The sequence below is a fragment of the Boleophthalmus pectinirostris genome, unplaced genomic scaffold, assembly GCF_026225935.1.
Source record: "Boleophthalmus pectinirostris isolate CB_2022bp ecotype Guang Dong unplaced genomic scaffold, ASM2622593v1 HiC_scaffold_21, whole genome shotgun sequence".
Taxonomy (NCBI): domain Eukaryota; kingdom Metazoa; phylum Chordata; class Actinopteri; order Gobiiformes; family Gobiidae; genus Boleophthalmus; species Boleophthalmus pectinirostris.
In genome coordinates, this window is record NW_026571175.1 from 19,721,961 (window position 1) to 19,744,199 (window position 22,239).

A 22,239-nucleotide genomic window follows, 5' to 3' on the forward strand; every position below is an offset into this window, starting at 1 on the left:
GTACCTTTAACATTTCTTACCACTTTACCAATTGCATTTAATTGCACAAAATTGTGCTGGGTGGTATTTGCCACAACTGACCAATGGCCATAGATGCATCAATACAAAACCAAGAACATTGATTTTGACAGCCCTCAAATGAAAGCCTGAGATCTCACTGGGGGCTGTATAGATGGATGCTCTCAAAATACATCTGTGAAAAGCACATTTCAGTCACAGTGGAGTTGCAAAAGGGTAAAAGAATAAGCAGAGGCCTGTGCAGGTTTCTGTCAAAATGAAATAAAACGTGTGTAACATTTGCAATAAGGTAAGTGAAATGAAGTCTGGCATTTCAAATGGAGAGATGTATGGACCCAACATTTATCCATTTGACCTGCTGCTGCACCATAGCCAGATAGTTTGGAAATTAATTTGTAGTTTTAATGTTTCTGTTAACTTACTTAGGAAACATACACTGCCTGATCTTAAAACCATTTCATTACAAACTGAAGTTAAGGAGTGAGCTTCACATTTTGGCAGAGGTGGGACCAAGTCTTTGCTTTGCAAGTCTCAAAGTGAGGTCTTTGACCTCAAGTCCGAGTCAAGTCCCAGGTCAAAAACAGGCATGTCCAAGTCGAGTCTCAAGTCACTGGCTCATAAGTCCAAGTCAAGTCCAAGTCATTTGCTTTGAGCTTCAAATGATTTCAAGTCTTTAAACCAAAGTACCAAATATAGCTTAGATTTTTGCAAATTATTTGAATTTTAAATTAAATTGTACTTAAAATTCATGGTGTATGTATATATGAGTATTTATGTAAGAGTTGTAAAAATGCTATTTAATTTATTTAAATGTCTCGTCAAGATCTTTGTGTGAATCATTAGTCAGAATAGAAAGAATTCAGATTTAAAAGTGCTTAATAACAGTTATTTTGTTATATAATCTGCACTGAAATGGAAGGATCATGTTCTATGTAGTTCCCTCAGTATTGTACATTACTGTAGTACTGTACATTTGAGGATGCCATATCACAGTACTTTAGTTACCACCAAAGTGACAAATGGAAAAGTGGGAGGGACCATGATCCAGTTTGTTCCTATAAAATTAAGCACTGCATGCACCAACTGAAAAGAGAAAAGTATTTTCTAAAAACATATTTTTTCAGGAGAGCAATCAAGTCTTCTCTAGTCACGGGCCTCAAGTCCAAGTCAAGTCCCAAGTCAGTGACCTTCAAATCCAAGTCGAGTCCCAAGTCTTAGTCCATAGTCTTAGTCCATTTTATCAAGTCAAGTCTCAAGTCCTAAAAATAGTGACTCAAGTCTGCCTCGAGTCCAAATCACGATTCACAAGTCCCCACATCTGCATTTTTGGCAGCAATGGCTACAATAAAGGAACTCTTAACCATGTGCTATGTAATATACTTCACACGAGTTATTATAAATCCACGCTCAATCTACTGAATCATAAGTAGTGACTATTCAATGACAGACTATTCAAGGATTAAGGAAAAACTCAATAGTGCGCTCTTGTGGTGAGTAACTGGAACTACACAAAAGTCTTGAGTAGAACTTCAAATAGCAACAATAAAAAATGTCCATGTCTTTATTTAAATTTGTCTATAATTATATACATTTTAATAGTGTAATATATGACACAACAAATAACAGAATTTAAAATGGCATATATGAGCTAAAATGTCAAAGGTATTAAGACCAAACAAAGCAGCAGTAGATTCCCCAGTGGTCACTCGTGAAACGCCCACAGTCCAGTTTCTCGAGACCTATCAAGGCCATGTGATCAGGGTGGAGGCGTGGCACTCCCTCCTTTGAAGCGGGGCGGAAGTAGATACGGTCGAATCGGCAGCGGCTGATATAGGGAGCATTCTTATTGGTATTACTTTTGGTATCCCAGGTGTAGCGGCAGTGCTCCCGTTTGCCTGTTTGCTCCCACACATCGCACACATTTGAGGGAAGACCGACTTTCGCCACCTGAAAAAGTCCAGTTGAAGGCTGAATGCGTAGTCTACTAAAGGCCTATTTTGAGATGAGACAGATTCATTATCTAACTGCTAAATCTCAGAAGAGAATCCCATTCATTTCAGGATGCTTTCTGAGGTTTAAGAGTATAACAGCAGTTAGGATCCAAATTATATGACTATTCGTTTTCATGTGTTTTGCTTAATCCAGTAGCCTTAACAATTTTGTTGGTTATGATAATGCAGTGCAACCAATGAAAGAAAAAGTATCAACCACCTAAATGACAGACCTCTGTATCCCTGAGGTTAGTGTCTCCTCCAAACACCACTGTCACATCATCAGGGGCATCAGTTGTCTTCTGCATCACCAGGCGAAGTTGCTTCATCCGCTCCTCTGCATGGCCCTTACAGCTCTCCAGATGAGAAGTCATCAGACACAATTTGTGCTCTTTGAAAGTCACCTACCGGTAGTCACAACGAACAAGAGAAAAAAATAGTTCTTTATTGTTTATTGTAAGTTTTCTGAATGATAATCAAGCTTCAAATGCTTAAATTTAGCGGTGGCCAGTACATCAAATTATGAATAATATAGTCACGGTTATATTTAATATTCAATATTTGGTAAATTATATTGATTGATTAAAAAACAACATAAAATTCTCAAATTCTGCAAAAATGTATAATTTTATTATAACGTTTCTAACTAACATATTAAGTAATCTTTCTCTACTTTTGTGAATAATTTTACAGTCCTTTTAAATTTTAGACCTCAAATAATGCATTCAAAATGCAGCACATATCTGTTCAATTACTGAAATATTTTCAAGTTTTTGCTGTTGGGAAATATTCATGTTTTACACCATACATAATATAATTACCAACCTGAACTACAAGCAGATTTCTCCCCATTTGAGTGGTAGGATAAGGTACAATGCTTTTTTCCAAGAGTTTAATTCTGGACCTCTTGAGCATCATGCCAGTGAAATAACCCTCCTCACCTCCTTCAGCAATCAGAAAAAACAATGTTTATGACCCTCAGACAGTATTGGGTAACCTGTAAACCAACATCATAACACACAATACCTTCAACAATTAGGTAGCTGACAGCTCTTTTCTTCAAGTACTGCACATAGGGTGGAATAAGCTCCTGTAAGAAAACCACATCTGGAGTGTATCTATAAGAAAAACATAAAAAAGAAAGAAAGAAAGAAAAAAGACCTCCAAGTGGAATTCACCCATTTACTCTTCATCTTACAAAACTAAGTAGGAGCATAGGCCCCTGGCCCGCTCAGCGAGGCTGTCTGTATCAAGACCATCTACATTCCAAGTAATAACAGATAGTTTGTTGTCATTTTCCTCTTCATGTTTTGAAGATGAGGGGCTGTCTTCAGTCAAATCAATGCTGCAAAGTTTCAGTTATATTTAGTAAAACTTCACAGCAAGAGGCAATTGTAAAAGAAGACGCTTACCATTGTTGTGGTACATTTTGATCCATCTTTTGTTTTTTTCTTTCAGGACTTTTTTGCTCTTGAGAATCTTTCACTTCAAATACACTTTCCAAATCTGCCTCAAAGAAAGAATTCAGTGCTCTCTGAAAAGCATGATACAAAATCAGGAAGTCTGAAGGTTAATTTACTTTGTTAATAGATCCATGTGAGAGACGCAACAACAATCTTTTATTCGTTGTTAAAATGAGCAACATTGAAAGCGTGACAGCGCCCTCTTGTGACCTGTATATCATTACAACACCCATCACTCCTGTTTGTGTCAGCAGGTGTTCTTCTCAATAAAACTCCCATTATGATGCAATACCGATCTGTTTATCAATATTTACTGACTGTTATTTTCTATATTTGTAGATTACTTGTCACATGGTTGGTCAGGTGATCGCTTGGATCTGTATAAAACAGCTGTGGATAAAAATATTCATGTCTGAAGATGGGTTCTGACTCCGAAACGTCACAGTGGTGTTATTAAAAATAAAAGTATTGTTCCAGTTTCAAAGAACTGCTGTATGGATTTACCTTATTTTCTACTTTTTTACAGTCTAAGAAATGCATGCAGGGTAGAGTACACACAAAACAGTTGACAAATGCATCTATTGTTCATCTTGTCCAAGTTTAATTACATTTACTTGTTTTGGATTCATTAAACAGAAATGAACGAATTAGTAAAATGTGAGCTACACGTTTTAATGGTAGTTGGCCAATTACTACAAAGGAGGCTGAAAAATTACAAATCAAGAGGCGTAGCTGCACAAAGCAAAAAGTAAAATTTTGAATTTGAAACATACCTCAAATATACATATACATACACTAGAACTGTATATAATAGTACCTCCATTTCCCAGTCATTTTCAGATAGGTAGCACTGAGCAACAGCTGAGTCAGTGCCCGCAATTGAAGCAAACTCCTCACATAAACGAGTCCGACTTTCCACATCTGACATAGATGCTTCCTCTAATTTTGCTGTAGTGGACATGTATCCTCTTTTCCAAAAACACAGCAAAGAGAAACCTAAGTCAAGTCATGCCGCCGCAAACTAATTTCCGGTGTTACACTGAAAATTTTCCGGGTCTGTTAAACCAACAAGTTTTTCAAATTTAAAATAATAAAAAAAAAACAAATCTAATTATATTAAATTCAAAAATTGCACTATGTACTATGTACATGTGGTTGGCCTTTTGTTATTGAAACCTGGCCAAAATCTAAAATTAGATTTGGTTAGAAATCTTTACTTCGTCAGGGTTAGTCGGAATCACATTGTAAATGCAACAGTTTCCGGTTTGAAGTAAACACAAGTTTGACATTGGACATTTTCGCATTAAAGATGAGTTTAATGTCTTTAAATACAGTAAGGCAGCTGTTCAGAGCAATGGCTGACACATCAGGCTTTGATCGAGTACTCAATAAGGTGAGGATGCTTGATATGTGACCGACTTAGCAGTTTTTATTAGAATGTATGTACGTTCTTAGCTAAATTATACAACTTGTGTAGTGTGACGATCAGGTGTCTCTTTTAGGTGGATGTCTTGTCTGCTAGCCCGGGGAAGGTAGTATGTGAGATGCAGGTGGCAGACGAGCACACAAACCGCGGGGGCACGCTACACGGTGGGATGACCGCGACTCTGGTGGACGTAATCTCCACCGTGGCCATTATGTACAGCGAGAGGGGCGCGCCAGGGGTCAGCGTGGACATGAATATAACGTGAGAGTGTATATGAGATAGATAATCGAGTACTGTCTCAAGATAAATCTCAAATGCTTTATGTGTGTACTGAATGAATATTACACAGCTCAATTAAATAAACAGGTTAAAGATATATGCACAGTTACATTCAGTTTCAGAATCATTATCTTTTAGCTAGATCCAACACATTAAAAAATATCAAACGTTGTACATACTATGCTGTAATATTATTTACTTCTTCAAACTCTTAAGTGTGCAGGAAATTTAGCACTTCCATGAAGCCATATTTATTCAATATTATTACACAGCAACTTTTCATAGACCAATGGACTGTATCAAGTGTTGATTTCTTGCTAATATTTGTTTAGGATGCTACAAAAACAGCAGTCTTTATGGAATGATTTTTGTTTTACAGATACATGAATGCTGCCAAGGTTGGGGAAGACGTCCTCATCACCGCCCAGGTTCTGAAACAGGGAAGAACATTGGCTTTTGCTACTGTTGACCTGACAAACAAAGCCACTGGAAAAATGATTGCTCAAGGAAGGCACACTAAACACCTCGGGAGCAGCTGAAACACACGTCTTTAGTCCAAACTCCAATACTCTAACTGTTGAGCCTGTAAATATTTTGCTATATTACATTCTCGTCAGTGATTATGATTCATGCACATGCAATAAAAAAGCGACAAAGATGTATTTTTTTCAGAATGCTGTATTGGGATATGCTCAGCTGTATTGAGAGTCAACAGAAAAATCCAGAATCTTTTTACCATTTCAACAGAACAAGAATCAACAAGGAGCAAGTTATTTGTTCATTGTCAGTCTTAAACAAGCAAGCCCACAAGACCTTATAATAATTTGAACACGATAGCAAATAAGTAGGTCAAATTAAATTAGTTTTATGTTTTAATTTCAAAACTGTCACCCACCATATTGGAGTCTCAACAACCCTAGTCCCAAATAAAAATCAAAACTGATTTCAGTCACTTAAAAATTATAGTGCATGAAGTGCTTGAACATGAAAGACCTCCAATATTTAACCAGCATGTTTCACCTCTGTTCAATGCCACCTAACTCATTCAAGAATTTAACAAAGGCCAGTAGAATTATTCAAAGAAAAAGCAAATGTTGCAAAAAGAGCTTAAGACCTGCAAAAACAAATTCTAAGGCGGTGTATAAGAAGCAGCACCTACACCATATGATTTGACAAATATTGTTCATCTTGTTATCTCTTACACAGGTGTATGAACACCATTTCGCACCTGTCCTCGGGTAAAAGAATGTGTCAAGTTGTTTTAGCACCCCCCTTGACATTACATACAAGCCGCAACAATCCTTTCGTTTGACAAGGATATCACATGTCCATCTGAGAAACCCCATGAAAACCTATGTATTGTATGTTTATGTTCTGATGCAAGAGTTCCTCCATAGACTGGTGCTGTTGACAGAGCGGCTCCAAGTGAACAACCAACCACTCAAAAATCAATGTTCGTGCAGGTTCAAATAAAACAAACGGATGAGGAGGAAATGGAGGGGAAGGGGGGAAAATGAAGGAATCAATCCAAAATGGCAGAAAAGGGATACTGGGAGGGTAAAAAAAAGATGTGAACTGAATCAATATCAGGTCAGGGAGGGAGGCGAGCGTGTGGGTAACAAAAAGGAGAGGTCCAAGCAAAAATTCAAAAACGTGTAAAAGGAAACGAGATGAGTACATAAATTTGCATCTGTAGGCTTAGATGGGAAGGAGGGTAGGGCTTTTCCTATGTGGCTGCATGGAGCAGGACACCCTAGTCTGGCATATATGGGCGGAGATGGTCCTCGATGTCTCCAACACCCCAGCAGGTCAGCTGGTCCTGGGGCAGATACAGGCAAAGGCTGCATAACTTGAAAACTGTAGCCTTGGTCTTAGGCGTCTGCAACGGAGCAACAGATGAAGATTAAATTTCAGAAAGACAGCTATAGTAGTTTCAAATTTAAGCTGAAGGACTAACCTGTAAGTGCTGTCTATCCATGAAAAGAAATACAGACTGAGTAGGATTGTTCATGACCATTCCAGCCTTGTCTTTACGACCCAAAGCATGCAAGCACTGCTTCTCATAGTCTCCGTGATGAAATTCAAACTTGGCCTGTTGACACCAAAGCAGACAATCTTCTATAAATTTACCCTAGAATTAAAATAGCAGATGTTTGTGGTCACGTATGTGTATTCTGACCTGAACAGGCCTAAAGGGTTCATCATCAGCCCCCTTCCATCTGGAGAATAGCAGACATACAATCTTCTCAATATCATTGCGTGGCCAAAGAATGAAATCCATCTCTTGAGTGCAGCCTATTACATCCTAAAAACATAAGCTGTGTTAAGAAACTGTGTTTTAAAAACTTTAATTATATAGTGTTTAGAAACATACCCTTCGCATTGACTGGTAGCGGGGCGCATGTAGTTGCACAACGTCTTTTTGCAGGAGTTCTATTGAACTCTCAAGAGAGTAGCTGGAATCCCGCACACCTCTGAGGATGTTTTCTTCATAGTTGTTGGTCATCACGGGCACCACTTCAGCTACCTCAAACAGAGCAGACTTCTTTTTCTGTAATAAATACAAAAAATAGAGGTTGTGTGAGGATGTGTAACATAAACTACTGATCTACTGTTGAATATTGTGTGAGCAAACCTTTTCTTTGAAAACGAAGGCTATATAAATCTTGAAGTCAAACTGATCAGCCAAAGACTCCCTTTTCTTTCGAAGCTGGGCACGAAGTCGATTTCTTGTTTGATTTCTTCGTGAAGTTGGGTCCCCCATGGTTAGATTTTGCCGGCTGTCTCGTTTAATGCACAATTGACAAAACTCTACTATTGTTTTTCAGGTTGGATAAAGGATGACCATTAACTACCCTCTTTAGCAACGCATCAAACAACTCTATACTAGATCTGTGAAATACCCACTAACTATGAACAGAAAATGTAAGCAAATTAAAGACAAACTAAGTCATTTTTTTCTATTTGTAGAAGGACAGAGAGGAGGAAGGGGAATGACTATCAAACAAGACTACATCTCCCTACTCATTTTCCAGAAGTTCAAATTTAAGACATGACTCTTAAGTCGATTTTGTCATAATATCAAAATGCCATAGACACGTTTCAAAACTAAGATTTAAACTAGACTAACTGAAAACGACTTCTGTAAGCTTCAATGAAGTCAACTGGTTCTACTAAAATTCATTGCGGAAATATTTAGCAGGCGTATTTGGATATAACAGAATCTAGCAAGCAGACAATAGGCTATGCATAATTAGGGTAATTTCAAAGTCCCTTATCCATGGCTGAGATTTGTATTATTTCTGTAGAGTCGGCACTATGAGCGTGTTAACACAGACAGACTGGGGATATAGACGAACATGGCAGGTAAATACAGATGCCAAGATATAGTGGCACCGGGGAACATCTAGGGCCAGCGTAAGTTGACATTTCCTGGAGTTTAGTGCCACTCACTCGGCCCTGCGCAGCCTGTAGTGCTGCCACGGCTGAGACTCATGGTTTGGTCGTATTATTAGCCTTACCTTGGCATTCACTTCCAACACTAACTAGTAGTGACTGCCTGTACAGCTACATTTTATCTTTCGAACTTGGCTCATTTGAGGCATGTGTGTGCTTATCTAGCGTCCGGTCACCATTTCTCACGCTCACATTTTTCGCCCTGTGCAATATAAATGCCAAGTGCTATCAGATTAAAATGACTATGCGGTTTGTTGAATTAACTAGTTTTATTCTGCATTTTAGCCAAAGTAGTCGCTACGGGACGCTAAACAACAGCGAGATTGCCCCTTCACGTCTCCAGTTGAGTTGTTGTTGTTTGCTAGCTCTCTTTTCCTTCGTCGTCACAACCCTCGTCTCGCCCTGCCGCATGCCATGTCAAGATAAATCGACAATCCAGCGACGATCCTCCGTCCTTTCATTCGACGTGCTGTGTGGTGTCTCCCGGAGGGCCCATCGTTAATGGCGTGTCGTCCAGTGTTTGTTGGAGTGGTTTCTTTGTGTGTATTTTGGTAGCTAATATTGTCACTCGCGGTTCAGCAGCTCAAGCTTTCTCCAAAATGGCGACGTAGCGAGCACAAAGATGTGACGTTTAATGTCACGTGATCCCAGAGGGATAAACAACAATGTCCCACCATGCCTCTAAATGTTATATTTCTATAGATTTGATTATTCTTATATGCGTCCCTCTTGTGGAAGACCACGCAGATTCATGGTGTGAGCACTGTTAAATTTACAGACTAATATAATAAAACATTAAAATAATTGAATTTATCTTTACCATAAACCACAGAAGAGGTAGATCGCCCAGGGGTTGGCAGAGAACGTTTTACCATGTTTTGTATCATTATTTATTTGAACATTTTATGGTTTTCTTGAGGCATAGTTAGAGGTTTCAAATTAATAAATGACGAACAAACCCACGTGGGTGCTACTGAACCGTCACGTGGGTCTGTAGCGCCCACGTGATGGGGCGTATTTAAGTTCCTGGCGCGAGATCAGTTTTCAGAAGAAAAGATCCTTTCGACCTCTTTTGACTAGAATCGTGAGTACTTTTTATTCCGCTGAGTTTTTCTTTTTTTCAACGTCCTCTTGTACCAATCGAGCTCACCGATCTAATTTTCGGTTAGGTTGTTTGGTTATAACTTGTCCTTGTGCGGGTTCCAAATTGATTTGTAGCAACACTAGCTACATGTTGATGTTGATAATTTGCACATTCTGTTTGTAGACCGCATTTAATTTGGTTAAGGGAAAGTGAATGTTTACAACATATCTTTCTGTACGTGTCATCAGGTATCTCTGAACAGAAATGGCTTCCAGTGGAAAACTCAAGCAGGTCAGTGAGAAGTCCAGTGAGAACATACTGGTGAGTAATGTTTTGTATTTTAAGGCTCGTGTCTTGTTTGGTTTGAATACGGACTTTGAGGGGAAAGAGTACACAAAAAAAACAAAACACAATTTTGCTGAACCAGATAAAATGGCTAGCTAAATGTCCCTTTGAGTGTTTTTATTCCCTATCATGGCAGTGCTCTGTAGATGCCCGATTCACTCTTTAAATGATCAGTGTTTTGACTTGGGCGCTAAACATTAACAAATACTGCTGTTTATTGCAATTTAATGAGCGTGGGTTCTCTTTCCCATGGCTGAAAAAGCGGTCTTGCCTATGTTCCCACACCTGTGTTTAGCTCATTTACTTTTGCCCTTCATTTACTTTTGTGTGTGCGCTTCTCTGCCTATACTTTGTTACTTTAATGTTTTCACCTTTTCTGTTTCAGAGCTTTTTTTCTACTTCAAAAAGGTCAGTGGGGCCTCAAAGGATGACTCTTCAGGTACTCCAGCCTTCAGCAGTTAACAAAGAGTTTGGGAGGGCATCACAGGTACACAATTTACTCTTATTTTTAGAATTCCTCTTGCATTTTATTATTATTTTTTTCGTTAACTGTGGTATTTTTAGGGGTCAAGGATCATTCCCAAACGAAAACAATGGGTCCCAGAACTAATTAAGGGTCCAAAGAGAGTGAAAGTTGAAGTCAAATCTACTCAGACAGAAGCTCTTGTCTCTCCAAACAGTGAGACAAATGAGGCCTATGAACTCATGGTCAAAGGTTTGTTTCTAAATGCCTAATTGCTAAAACTTGAAACGCAATACAAATGTTTATTATCACAGAAACCCCACCCACAACATACTGGAAAGAGGTGGCAGAGGAGAGGCGTAAAGCCCTGTATAATGTTCTACAAGAGAATGAGAAGGTAAAGCTAATGTTTAACCTGAATTTGCCTGTTCCCACGCTCATCCTTTTGAAACATGTTATTGTAACTTATTCTGTCTAATCACAAAATATTCCTTCTCCCTAAAGCTCCACAAGGAAGTAGAGACAAAAAATTGTGAAATTTTGAAGCTTCAGAGTGAGAATGATGAGCTACAGCAGTTGGCACAGCACGTTCAGTACATGGCTGATATGATTGAAGTAAGGAACAGTTGCTATTGTGAACTACTTTACTTTTGAAGGCTTTCTTTTAATATTCACTTTTCTGCAGCGACTGACTGGTAAGAGCCCGGATAATCTTGACCAATTGCGAGAGCTTGCCCTTGATACTGAAGAGGAAGATGATGATTCGTTTGAACAAACTAAAGACTGTGAGGAGGAAGTTGAAGACTCGAACCAAAGGGACACTGAAGAAACTCCTCAAGTCCCAGGAGTGTGAATGAAAACATTCAAATGACCAGGAATAGCTCTTGCTGTGGCCTGGGCCTATGGCCTTAAATTGACTTTTACTTGAACTTTCAAGTTGTTTTTTGAACTTTATTTTATGCCTATGGTTTTTAGCTCTTTGACACATGTCAGCTGTAAAAAATATTTTTCTAAGGATTGGTTGATTTACTGTAAGGCACATTATACCTTGCCAAAATAAAATTCTTAACTTCTCAGTTTTTATGAATTTAAGTTTTTTTTTTTTTTTTTTTTTTTTTTTTTTTCCCCCCTTCAAAATCTGTGGTCATGTATACATGTTTTTGGACTTCAGATTTTGCAGCTGCATGGCAAGAAATCTTGTGTATGATAATTAGCAGTTTGCATGTCATTAATAAATGCACTTATTTATAATGGGTGTTTGAGTCAAATGGAAGTTTAAACTTCTTCCATCATTTGCCTTGTTCTAAGTAATGCTCTAACCACAAACATTGTAATTTGAACTAGTGAAGATCGTTCATCCTTTGTTCAGTTTATTTTTTTTATGCAAAAACTAAAGACTTTGTAAATATGTAAAAATAAAACTTTATTGTAATGTGAGCAGATGAAAATGCTAATCACTTTATGCAAAGAATCAGTATTTAAGCCAAGGGAACAATGCACAAACTATGCAGTCAGTGTTTTTGTGCCACTGACGGGACTATCCCAAATATTATTCACAAATTAGTTGAGTAAAAACATTTACATATTGTAAAAAACACTTGATAAAAACAGTACAACTGTATCAGTATGGCTTTTAGACCAAACAAGACTCATGTGGAATTAAATTGTGCTTTTAATGTTAGCTCTGTAGAAGTATTTAAAATACATTCTGCATGGATTAATTACATGTCCAATAATTTTGCTTTGGTTATGGTTTAAGTTTCTAAATCAAAACATGTCAAAGATACATTGTGCAATTGACTTTATAGGGAAAATACAGAAAGCACATTTGAACATTAATATATAACAGAATATAATCTAGAATTTTAAAATAAACTATTTGTAAAGTTGTGCATGCAATAACTTGCATGGTAACAAATACTGGATAAGACTTATCCAAAATAAAACAATATACAGTTAATTTACATCATGTCACCATTATATGATATAACTTCAAAGTATATAGGTGTAAATAAATAAAGTGAGACTTTGTCATTGTGCACCAGCACTGAACTCAGTAGTTACAAAGAGGTTGAAAACATTTCATATCGGCCCCATTTTCCAAACTAAATTTTAAGAAATCAAAGTCCACCCTGCAACTTCCTCTTGAACAAAACTTCATTTAAATTAAACCTTTGCACTCCTCGAAACAGTTACAACTTAAAATGCAAGCTCACCATCTCTCACATTACTATTGCCACAGGCTGGCTTGGTGCCTGCTAAGCCAAGGAAAAATATACTTACAAAACATTAACATTATACTGGTTCAAAGCTAATAAAATTACAAATATATACAACAAATTGCACTTGTTAAGCTGCAAGCATGAAAAACTGATACAAAACGAGACAGGGCATTTTTCCTGACATTTTCCTCCTCAAAAGTTGTAAACTATTTTTCATCAAGGCTCAACGTTTTACAGAAGTTTTTCTGTGATAATGGTCCTCACTGCCAAACATTTCATTCATAAAAAGTCCTTGAAACATAAAATCCAACAAAAACAGACATTTAATAAAAACATCTGAGTAAGCCATATTTGCAAGCCTTGTGACAAAGCATGTCTGTAAAGCGCCTCTAACATTACAAGTAGTTTTCTAATGTACAGAAAATTGTAATTCACAGGAGACTCATATTAAGATTATTATGTGCATTATAGTTTAAAGTACTTATAGTTTGATCTGTGAAGAATGCATCAGGTTATACCCTATAGTATAGGTTGAGTGGTCATCCTGGCTCAGAAAGCAGTCAGAAGAAGAGAAAGTGAATAATCCAGGTTAAACAGTTGTAGTTTTGTAGTTTTGTTTGTCTTTACAGAGGCAGCATCATTGTGGTGTAAACTGTGATAGCTCAGTCTCCAATGCACTGCAGTAGAGTGGCTTCAGTGAAGATCATTTGTGTGATTCAGAAGGCAGTGGTGACAGCATTTCCCCGACGTGTCCCCAAACGCAGCATCTCGCTCGGTATGGCATCCAATTGCTCATACGCCAGCCGCCCCTCATCACCTGAACAAACCATCAGTCAGTTACATCATGAGATTTGAAAGAGTGTAAGTGCTGTTTTGAATAGATTGGAAATGTGCTTCAACATACCAAAAGTGAGGAGAGTTTCTATGGCGACGTGCCGCAACTCTTCATCAGCCGAATCGCACAAAGCCACCACAGCTTTTATGCTCTCAACAGCCTAGAAACAGAAAGACTTGGAAATCAACAAGTCCTTCAATACAATCTGTCAAACTCTTGTTAATAGGTTTGTCACAGTAATTACTATATTGAGTTATTGTTCAATACATGACAGATGGACTTAAAATTTTTGGAGGGTCAACATTTATTGTGAGTACTTTTAATTATTTTTCTGTACTGCAATGAGATTTGAGCTGTAGAGGGTTGAATAAATAACTTCTATGTCTCATTATTTAAATTAACTACAAAAAAAAAAATCATTTTGCTCTTTATTTATTGCTGTTTTTTTTTTTTTACCGTATTGTACATTTAGACTCTTTTTTTATGGAATAGTTCTGCTTCAGGGTTTGTGTGTCTGTGGCATAAATTTCAATATTATATAGTATTAGTATGGTATTATATATATAGTTTATATATTTTCTTCAGTAATATATCACACTGCAAAATTTGTTATTGTGACAGGGGTACGTGTTAAGTACAGGACTGAAACAATTGGTGCATGTAGATGATACTTTAAGGATGATCTTTACGTCTGTATCAAAGAAAAGTGCATTTTAGGAAACCCTATGAAGCTACAGCATCCCATATGAATGCAGACTGCACAATGTTGTTGTTTTCCAGGTGAAAGCTTTTATGTTTCCAGGTGAAAGCTTATATGTTGAGAGACAAAATTGAACAAACAAAAAGTGTTTAGCCTTAAACTGCACACAGAAAGTAAGCGATACCTGCTCATTACAGTGGCAAAATATACATCACCGGTTGAGTTGACAATTACACCAGGTTTGTTAGTAAAATGCTATAATATACACTGATCCACTATTGGCAGTGACTGATGATTTGTGTCTACAAACCTGCAGACAGCTGAGTGCTGAGCAGGCGGCTCTTTGGCTCTGGACTCCTGCTTCGGACAGTGCCTGGGTGTAGCACTCCACTGCCTGTGAATCCAACAACACACAGTCTTAGTGTACTTGTAATCAGCATGCCTTACCAGTCAAAAGTTTGGATTCACCGTCTCATTTACTGTTTTTTTTTTTTTTTTTTGCTATGTTTATTATTACTGCTTTCTACTTTTGATATACACACAAAAGACCAAATATATGAAGTAAGATGCATGGAATTATGTAGCAAAGAGAAAACATTTTATAACCAAATACTTTTTTTTTCCCTTTCCTACATAATTCCATACAGCTTACATCATATATTTGTTGTCTTCTGTATGTATATAACATATAGAAAAAACACTGAATGAGAGGGTGAGTCCAAACTTTTGACTGGTAGTATACGTTTTAAAAAACTCTTCTTATTTGTAACTCACTGACCCTGGTCCTGAAGAAGCTGTTGGGGGGTGCGGAGGAGAGGTAGTCTGCTGTGGTCTTGGTCACCTCAGGGTCCGCTGCTGTGAGGAGTGCAGCCAAGGACCTCAGGGTTTGGTTTCGGGGCCAAAGCGAAGACAAAGGCACCTCCTTAAGCTCCGACAGACACTGGCTGTGATCGCCACTCGATATGGCCTCAGCAAACACCTCTGAGATAGAGAAATACACAGTATTTAAACTGCTGTGATCAGTGAGACCATTTTAAATTCAATAATAATTTGAAGGGCTTAAAAGGTCTAAATGGGTCAGCCCATTACTAAAGCTTATCCTCATTTTCTTATTTCTAATAGTCAGAAATCCTTTCTGAAATAATTGTATTTTATTTAAACACTTTTTTAGTCAGTTTAATTTTAGTTTAGTCAGTAGTCTTTGTTAACTCCTGGTTTGATTCCTAGCTACTTAAAGTGGCTATAATGGCTTATATAATAAGACCAATATTTTTCTCTGTGAAAACTGGTTTATAAGCTCACCCTCTCTGGCCAGGTTGAGTAGGTGCATCTCCATGTTGTGGACTCCATGTTGTAATACATAACAGTTGAACTGGAACACAGTGAGGACATCCTGGGACAGGGCAGTCACCGCAGAAGGGGACCCCACTGCCAGGTCAGTCTTGTCCACCATCTCACCCACAACCACACCGATCACTACAGATGAAAAAAGTCAACAAAAACATCATGTAAATCAATAAAATGTTCTGTATACTAAGACATGATTTGAATAAAGGTTAGTGACCTTTCTCTGTGTTCTGTGGGTGTTTTTCCTGCAAGGCGGCGGTAAAACGCTGGTTCATGTGCTTCAAAACACGATCCAGTGTGGTGTGGAAAAGCCCAGTGGAGCCACTGCACTCTGACCACAAAGACATCATCTCGGAGCGCTCGGCAAGGCCTGGGAGCACTGAAATATAAGATCAACAACATCAACATCCACAGTAAAAACTAAAGGCAGTATCATGTATTGGATTTGTTTCATACCATCGGGGACACATGTGATGGCTCCCATTTTCTCAGCTGTGATTTCTGAGAGCTCCTCCAGCATCTCCGTCTGTCCAGCAAGTTTGTTCAGAAGACTGCGTTTCTGCCATACTCCAACACCACTGGACAGCAACTGACAATACATTGGAAAAAGACTATATTAGATCACTACAGCATATCATAAGGGCCCCACTTTTAAAACCCTAATTGTTTTGTTTCTATATAGACAGGTACAAGTACAAACAACCTACTTCAAACCATCATTATTTAAATCTGTTCTATCATCCATATTTCACAATTAAAGATTATTCGGTCACCACTGACCACTAGAGGGCAATCTATGTGGTATCACAATTATTTAAACATGCCCTGGTTGTCTTGAAGCAGCTGAAATATAGCAAGTAAGAAACTTACAAACACTTGCTTTGTTTTAGTACAGCGTGATTTGTACCTGAATGAGATGGTTGCAGTACTGGAGGTGAATGACAATAGCCACATCCAGGTTTTCATTCCCAGTGGTGAGAGGTAAGGGGCTTCCTGCCACACTGTTGCCCACCCCAGTGTCCTCTGTCAGGGCTTCACTAAGATGCCCTCTGGCCTCTGGATGTTGACCCCTGGCCAAGAACAGAACATATATGTCAACTTATGTAAAAAAAAAAAAAAAAAAAAAGTGTAGAAATTGTCGGATATTACGCAAAAACTTGACTGTGAGCTTGAAGCCATGTTATAATGTCGCTACCTCGTCTAAAATATAACCTACCTGGAGTTGTGTTTTGTTTCATTCATACATAATTATGTACAGCTCCAAAGCTCAAATTGCTCTGTTCCACCTTGTCACGTCATGCTGTGATGCTTTTAAAGTTAACAGCTATTTGTAGCCTAAATTGAACTGCTATATTCTACAATGCACTACAATAACCATATATTATTGGTTATACATTATTCTAAAAATAGAATTTAAAAAAATTTAGAAATGCAATATCTCTGCTGGTGTACCGTACAAGGCTAAAATAATAGCTGTAGCTTCAAAGTTAGGCATATCCAGGGCTGAATTTATTAAAACGATTCTTGTGAAAGTGTTTGGAATTTAAAAGCACAGTGGAGCACTTGTATTACCACTTGACATCAGGTGGAACAGAGTGTTTTCAGTTTGACAGAAGAACACAGCCTAAATATACAGGATGTTTAAACATGTATGAATGAAACAAAACAACTCCAGGTATGTTTGTGATGAGGAAACAATGCTGTAACACAGATAAAAAATCTTAATATAGGTCATTTAAGTGATTTTACATACCCAATAGCTTCTCCATCTGCATCAAACACTGGGGACCTCTGTGGGGGTGTGTTGAGAACAGTGTTGTCATCTCCTGTGTCTTCATCATCAAAATCAGACGTGTTAAGAAAGTCGAAACTCTCCAGCGCACTCTCCACGGTCAGACTGAGGCTGGATGAGCGACTCCTATGACCCGGGAGGCGACACTGCAAGGAGAAGGGTCAAGGTAGTAAATTCAAATGCAAAAATAAATTAATAATAATAATACATGTTTTAATGCATACTGCTGTTATTATCATCAGATCCAGGTGACTTCATTTGTACACATAGATAGATTTGTTTTGCAGCAATTTTCAGGTTTGGCATCCATACACATTCAAACAATAGAGACCCATTTAAAGGGCATCAAAAAATCAATACTAAAAGAGGTATCGAAACATTTGAGCAAGTACTGATCTTGAAAAAAGTATTTTTTTTAAACTAATTTTACTCACTGATCTCGATAAAATCAGGATCTTTAAAAACACCTGTCTTGAGCTACGTAAAATAAAGATTAAGTGTTACGCTAACTAAAATTAGTTACCTTTGTAATTTGTTTAATATCTGATTATATTGTAGCCAATCTCACAATTGTTGGAGCACTGACCTTTACAACACACTCTTGCTTAGCTGAGATAAGTGGTAAAAGGATGAATAAAAACTATGCACATACAATTTTCAGGTTTTAAAGTGACACAAGCTATCATTTTAATCAGTGATCAAGTACTAACAATATTCACCTTTAGGATGTCTTCAAATCTCATGACTTCCTGCTCCAGATCTTGCAGTTCTCTACATCGGTGCGTCAGAGCCTCGAGCCTCATGAGCAGGCTATGGATCGCCTCCTCCAGACCACTCTCTAGAAATGCCCTGCTGCCCTCACCGGTCCAGCTAAGACCCACTTCCCCTACCTCTGCTGAGCTCACCACAGGGGGCTCAATTTCAGAAGACGTCAGCCTCTTCACCAGCTGCCGTGTCAGACTACCTGGCTCCTCTGTGTCCAACTCCACAGGTTTTAGTTCATCTCCTTGGTCTAGAAAAACATCCTCCGGTGCTACAGTTGTCAAGTGATTTTCTGTACAAACAGACACAGCAGCAGATCCACAGTGAGATCCCGAGTTTCTCTGGGATTCAGTGCGTTCCCATTCAGAGTCCTCTGCCACCTCTGCCTCATCGCTGGCCAAACTACCACTCGTCCTACGACTCCCCCTGCTGGCCGTCTCCCCATCTTCCTCGTACTCCTCCTCATCCTCCTCCACCAAATGTTCCTCTGCGATTGAATCCTCCCGCGGTGGCAAGAAGTGTGGAGGCAATAGGTCCATTTCTGGGGGCGTGACTGTGATCTCGGGATTTGATTGAACGGTTGAGTGTATGCTGGGGGCGGGGCTTGGCGTAGAAACAGAAGTGTCCGAGAAGGTGAAAGAAAGGCGCTTGCATTCAGCCACACCGCATCCACCATTTTCAAAGACGTCATCTGGTAAAGTGGACTGCAGAGAAAAATAAATAAATAAATAAATATATATATATATATATTATATAATTTAATTTAAAGTAGACTTCGCACTCATAATATACACTATAGTCTCACTCTGTAAAAATACTCCATAGTAGTGCAAAGTAAGGGCTCTTCTAAGATTCAAGTGGCAAAAGTATGCAGCCTTTAAGCACTATTTGAAAGTAGTGCTGCATAAATTTACTTGCCTCATAATGTTGAAAGATTTGCATGTTGATTTGAATACCCTTCCTGGAAAAACTTAGCATAACTAAAAATATCACCAAGACAACACTGGCTTGTGACCTCTTGTGGCCATATTAAAGATTTGAATAAAAACTAACTTCACATACTCCACTCCAATCCATACCCTGGGCCTGCATTACCATTTTGCCTTAATTAAAGGTGCACTAAGTAACTTTTCTGGTGGTGGGCTTACCATCCTTTGTCTACGTGGGGGTGATATTAGTTTGCCTGGAATTTTCCACAGTATAGAATTAAATACATGAAGACAAGCCTGCAGAGAACCTTCTATCAGAAAAGTTACATAGAGCACCTTTAAGGACATTTTACAGTATTTTATTTCAACCAAACACGAAGCAGAAGAAAGCATGCACAGGGACAGACAGCACTTGAATATTGTGATTTGTTGAATGTAATATGCACACAACAGTCATCACCAGACAAAATACAGAGACTGACCAGCACATCACACCCCACACTCACATAGACCTCCAGACTGGATTTGGGCCGTGGCCGAAGTGAGGCCAGGTCCCCAAAAGAGCGACTGCGCCTGAGCTTCTCCAGCAGCGTGTCCCGGAGAATGTGCAGAAAGGAGAGGTGCTGCCGCTCCACTGGATACGGCCGCCACTTCTTTACACAAATGGGGCCAAGGCAGGGGGTATGAGAGGGCCATGGGTTTATGTGTTAAGTGGGGTATAGTGCGGGTAAGGGGAGATAGGTATAGACATAAAAAAATAGTAAAAAAAAGAGTGACACAATAGGAAAACGGACTTGGGTTAGTTTTTGGGATAGAAGCAACTAGAGCCATGATGCACCAACACAAAAATGCTTAGTTAAGGGGTTTTCCAAAAACATAATAAACACATAACACGTAACATCAATAATGGGACAATGGGATGTACTCACAAAGAAGGAAGAGTCCTGAAAGGTGGGGGTATCTGGTGTGCCCTGGCTGTAGACTGACACTCGTCTTTGGATGGCTGCAGCTTTGCTTACATTGGAAGATGAGAGAGTCAGGTCCTCTACATCGAAGGGGCTAAGGAAATAGAAACAAATCAAAGTTATTAAAGAGCGATTTTTTAAAAACAGAGAAACAATCAAAGTTATAGTTAAATGGCGACTGTTTAACAAATCAAAAACACAATATCTTAGCATACATATCTATTCTACCTCAAAAATATTTGAAGAAATATTCATTTTTCACAATTTTCATGATATATTATTAAGTTCGACACGTTAATATTAGTAATGTACAATGCAAGAGAAATATCAGAGGCAGCTGCTTTTAGTTGCATCATATCAAACATTTTATTTTACTGGTAATACTTTGAAGTAGCAATAGCAAACAGTAGACTTCACCAAATGTTAATAATATGCGTTTCCACCAGATGGCAGTATGTATCATATAATTTTAACCTTCCACAACTACATATTGAATCTTTACTGTCAGACTGTACTTAAAGGTTTAAAAACATATTGGAGCACTTCCTGTGTTACCACATGACATCACAAGGTGGAGTGTTTTCAGTTTGAGATGCCTAATTAAATAATCCAGGGTTTGTGTTTTTGTGTGAACGAAACAAAACAAAACTCCTGGTATGTTTTTGATAAGGAAACAACATTATAACAGATCAGAAAATGGTACAATAATATTTAAACATTTAGTTGCACACTTACTACCACGTGACCTCCAGGTTGAGTTTGATGGTGCCCAGGTCGTTTACGTCTACAGCCACCACTTGAGGCATAGCCGTGAAGAGCTCCTTGGTTTCACAGATCACGCTGCCCACCAACATGTGAGTGGCCAGACCCTTCAGCTCTGTCACCTGATCAAACAAATAAACAACTTTTATTCAGTACTTTACTTTTTTCTTGAGACCTTTTCACATGAGATACAGTCAGATGATGGCATGAAAACAAGGTCAGTAAAATCAAAATCTAGTTCACAAATGAATGGTGAATGGTGTCCTATTTCCACTGTACCTTTATATTGATGAGGTCAGTTATCAGAGGCATAAACACCATCTCGTCTCCATCCCAGCTTTGCCTCGAGTTCACTTCAATTCTCCCCTTTAACTTCCACCGCTGGCGCCCATATCTCATGAAAATCTGGACATTTAAATGCAGTTGTTTAAGTACTGTTTTTGTGGAAATTCATAATGACTTATTCTGAAATCTTACCTCATACTGGTCTCCTGGACAAAGCCTTGCAAATCCAGCCAAACCTAAAATAGACAGTTATTTTTATTTTTTATTAACTTTTTTGGGAGCCATCACCTTGTTTCTATGGATATGTCATTGCTCTGCTTTGAATGTTCCACTATATGGCATTACGCAGATCTATCTTACATTTATTCATTTATTCAATTATTCAATTACGGGAGATCTGGTCAGTATCTTTGCATGGTTTGGTCTCCATGATGATAGAACTGCTTAAAGCCACACTGTGAAACATTTCTCTATGGAGCAAAGCAGATGGCAGACCCTCCACCAGAAGAGTTACACAATGCACATTTAATTATTATACAATTTAAAAAGTGTATCTATATGTTGAAAGATTTACTAGTTTGCTTTGCATCTCACCTTTCATTCTGATATGAAACTCCCCAAGCAGGTTTTCTAGCTCAGTCTCAAACGTGCTCATGTTCTATAAGGGACACAGATCAAGCCATCGATCACAAAAACATCAACAACAGTAATCAAGTTATCTGCAGATCCTTCACAAAGCCTTTCACAGCTAAGACAGGTGTGTAATTAAGATGTATTGTAAGCCACTTGGACAGCTGCCATGTTCAAAATCCCATACCGGTAAAGTGTGGAAAGCTTAAGCAAGAAGCACGCATAGAGACAGAAGGCAGGGTTTACTGAGCTTATCACATGATAAATGAGGACATATTTACTGCAAATCCATAACACAAAAAATATATAGCAAAGAATCTGAATGAACATATAAAATGGAAGAGGAAAGTTTTTCACAGTTAAAACTGCCTTTACATTCAGAAACCAGAATAACCAAACTATCAGAAAGATCATCTTTACATTTAGATCCCTAACAGAACAATGTACTCTGTGGTTTATTTTTAACAACCTTGATACAAGTTTGC

General features: G+C 38.3%; 5 protein-coding genes across 8 annotated transcripts in view; 2 read left to right on the top strand and 3 right to left on the bottom strand.

Annotated features, from left to right (window-relative positions):
* Positions 1 to 1,565: 1,565 nt before the first annotated feature.
* tdp2b (tyrosyl-DNA phosphodiesterase 2b) lies at positions 1,566 to 4,608 on the bottom strand. Of its 2 annotated transcripts, none has more exons than XM_020932778.2 (7): positions 4,290 to 4,542; positions 3,422 to 3,543; positions 3,208 to 3,354; positions 3,036 to 3,127; positions 2,835 to 2,953; positions 2,243 to 2,413; positions 1,566 to 1,965 (listed from the first exon to the last, which is right to left on the bottom strand). In XM_020932778.2, exons 1-7 carry the CDS (start codon positions 4,431 to 4,433, stop codon positions 1,684 to 1,686), a joined length of 1,077 nt encoding a protein of 358 aa, XP_020788437.1. In that variant the 5' UTR covers positions 4,434 to 4,542; the 3' UTR covers positions 1,566 to 1,683. The 2 variants fall into 2 exon arrangements, with proteins under 2 accessions (XP_020788437.1, XP_055013643.1); XM_055157668.1 differs by having other exon boundaries at positions 1,725 to 1,965; positions 2,230 to 2,413; positions 4,290 to 4,608.
* A 96-nt stretch (positions 4,609 to 4,704) lies between these two features.
* Positions 4,705 to 9,233, top strand: acot13 (acyl-CoA thioesterase 13). The gene is made up of 3 exons (XM_020932616.2): positions 4,705 to 4,865; positions 4,975 to 5,159; positions 5,557 to 9,233. The coding sequence occupies exons 1-3, from the start codon at positions 4,782 to 4,784 to the stop codon at positions 5,714 to 5,716; spliced, it is 429 nt and encodes a 142-aa protein (XP_020788275.1). The 5' UTR covers positions 4,705 to 4,781; the 3' UTR covers positions 5,717 to 9,233.
* Positions 5,838 to 7,948, bottom strand: cunh6orf62 (chromosome unknown C6orf62 homolog). The gene is made up of 5 exons (XM_020932615.2): positions 7,813 to 7,948; positions 7,552 to 7,728; positions 7,357 to 7,482; positions 7,135 to 7,269; positions 5,838 to 7,056 (listed from the first exon to the last, which is right to left on the bottom strand). The coding sequence occupies exons 1-5, from the start codon at positions 7,939 to 7,941 to the stop codon at positions 6,931 to 6,933; spliced, it is 693 nt and encodes a 230-aa protein (XP_020788274.1). The 5' UTR covers positions 7,942 to 7,948; the 3' UTR covers positions 5,838 to 6,930.
* Positions 9,234 to 9,623: 390 nt separating the features above from the next.
* On the top strand, positions 9,624 to 11,601 carry gmnn (geminin DNA replication inhibitor). Of its 2 annotated transcripts, none has more exons than XM_020932880.2 (7): positions 9,624 to 9,717; positions 9,966 to 10,008; positions 10,448 to 10,549; positions 10,627 to 10,777; positions 10,840 to 10,922; positions 11,030 to 11,140; positions 11,211 to 11,601. In XM_020932880.2, the coding sequence occupies exons 2-7, from the start codon at positions 9,982 to 9,984 to the stop codon at positions 11,376 to 11,378; spliced, it is 642 nt and encodes a 213-aa protein (XP_020788539.1). In that variant the 5' UTR covers positions 9,624 to 9,717; positions 9,966 to 9,981; the 3' UTR covers positions 11,379 to 11,601. The 2 variants fall into 2 exon arrangements, with proteins under 2 accessions (XP_020788539.1, XP_020788537.1); XM_020932878.2 differs by having other exon boundaries at positions 9,637 to 9,717; positions 9,966 to 10,038.
* A 330-nt stretch (positions 11,602 to 11,931) lies between these two features.
* The window catches only part of ripor2 (RHO family interacting cell polarization regulator 2), a 72,765-nt gene continuing 62,457 nt past the window's right edge, over positions 11,932 to 22,239 (bottom strand). For both annotated transcript variants that reach the window (XM_020932520.2, XM_055157667.1), the window contains exons 8-22: positions 21,719 to 21,782; positions 21,317 to 21,360; positions 21,119 to 21,244; positions 20,813 to 20,961; positions 20,042 to 20,171; positions 18,141 to 18,887; positions 17,383 to 17,567; positions 16,537 to 16,699; positions 16,086 to 16,218; positions 15,847 to 16,008; positions 15,585 to 15,758; positions 15,061 to 15,263; positions 14,593 to 14,676; positions 13,652 to 13,742; positions 11,932 to 13,564 (exon numbers count right to left, since the gene is read on the bottom strand). In XM_020932520.2, coding sequence (XP_020788179.1) covers positions 13,464 to 13,564; positions 13,652 to 13,742; positions 14,593 to 14,676; positions 15,061 to 15,263; positions 15,585 to 15,758; positions 15,847 to 16,008; positions 16,086 to 16,218; positions 16,537 to 16,699; positions 17,383 to 17,567; positions 18,141 to 18,887; positions 20,042 to 20,171; positions 20,813 to 20,961; positions 21,119 to 21,244; positions 21,317 to 21,360; positions 21,719 to 21,782 — 2,556 coding nt within the window. In that variant the 3' untranslated portion in view covers positions 11,932 to 13,463. The remainder of the gene's footprint in view (positions 13,565 to 13,651; positions 13,743 to 14,592; positions 14,677 to 15,060; positions 15,264 to 15,584; positions 15,759 to 15,846; positions 16,009 to 16,085; positions 16,219 to 16,536; positions 16,700 to 17,382; positions 17,568 to 18,140; positions 18,888 to 20,041; positions 20,172 to 20,812; positions 20,962 to 21,118; positions 21,245 to 21,316; positions 21,361 to 21,718; positions 21,783 to 22,239) is intronic.

What these genes read in the sequence shown, in the direction of transcription:
- tdp2b (XM_020932778.2), bottom strand. Translation starts at nt 4,433, where the DNA reads ATGTCCACTACAGCAAAATTAGAGGAAGCATCTATGTCAGATGTGGAA. An exon ending in CAGCTACCTAATTGTTGAAG is followed by an intron (nt 2,954 to 3,035) that starts GTATTGTGTGTT and finishes TGATTGCTGAAG; the next exon opens with GAGGTGAGGAGGGTTATTTC. An exon ending in CTAACCTCAGGGATACAGAG is followed by an intron (nt 1,966 to 2,242) that starts GTCTGTCATTTA and finishes GGACTTTTTCAG; the next exon opens with GTGGCGAAAGTCGGTCTTCC.
- acot13 (XM_020932616.2), top strand. Translation starts at nt 4,782, where the DNA reads ATGAGTTTAATGTCTTTAAATACAGTAAGGCAGCTGTTCAGAGCAATG. An exon ending in TTGATCGAGTACTCAATAAG is followed by an intron (nt 4,866 to 4,974) that starts GTGAGGATGCTT and finishes TGTCTCTTTTAG; the next exon opens with GTGGATGTCTTGTCTGCTAG. An exon ending in AGCGTGGACATGAATATAAC is followed by an intron (nt 5,160 to 5,556) that starts GTGAGAGTGTAT and finishes TTTGTTTTACAG; the next exon opens with ATACATGAATGCTGCCAAGG.
- cunh6orf62 (XM_020932615.2), bottom strand. Translation starts at nt 7,941, where the DNA reads ATGGGGGACCCAACTTCACGAAGAAATCAAACAAGAAATCGACTTCGT. An exon ending in CCTTCGTTTTCAAAGAAAAG is followed by an intron (nt 7,729 to 7,812) that starts GTTTGCTCACAC and finishes TATTTATTACAG; the next exon opens with AAAAAGAAGTCTGCTCTGTT. An exon ending in AACCCTTTAGGCCTGTTCAG is followed by an intron (nt 7,270 to 7,356) that starts GTCAGAATACAC and finishes TGGTGTCAACAG; the next exon opens with GCCAAGTTTGAATTTCATCA.
- gmnn (XM_020932878.2), top strand. Translation starts at nt 9,982, where the DNA reads ATGGCTTCCAGTGGAAAACTCAAGCAGGTCAGTGAGAAGTCCAGTGAG. An exon ending in TTCTACAAGAGAATGAGAAG is followed by an intron (nt 10,923 to 11,029) that starts GTAAAGCTAATG and finishes TTCTCCCTAAAG; the next exon opens with CTCCACAAGGAAGTAGAGAC. An exon ending in ACATGGCTGATATGATTGAA is followed by an intron (nt 11,141 to 11,210) that starts GTAAGGAACAGT and finishes ACTTTTCTGCAG; the next exon opens with CGACTGACTGGTAAGAGCCC.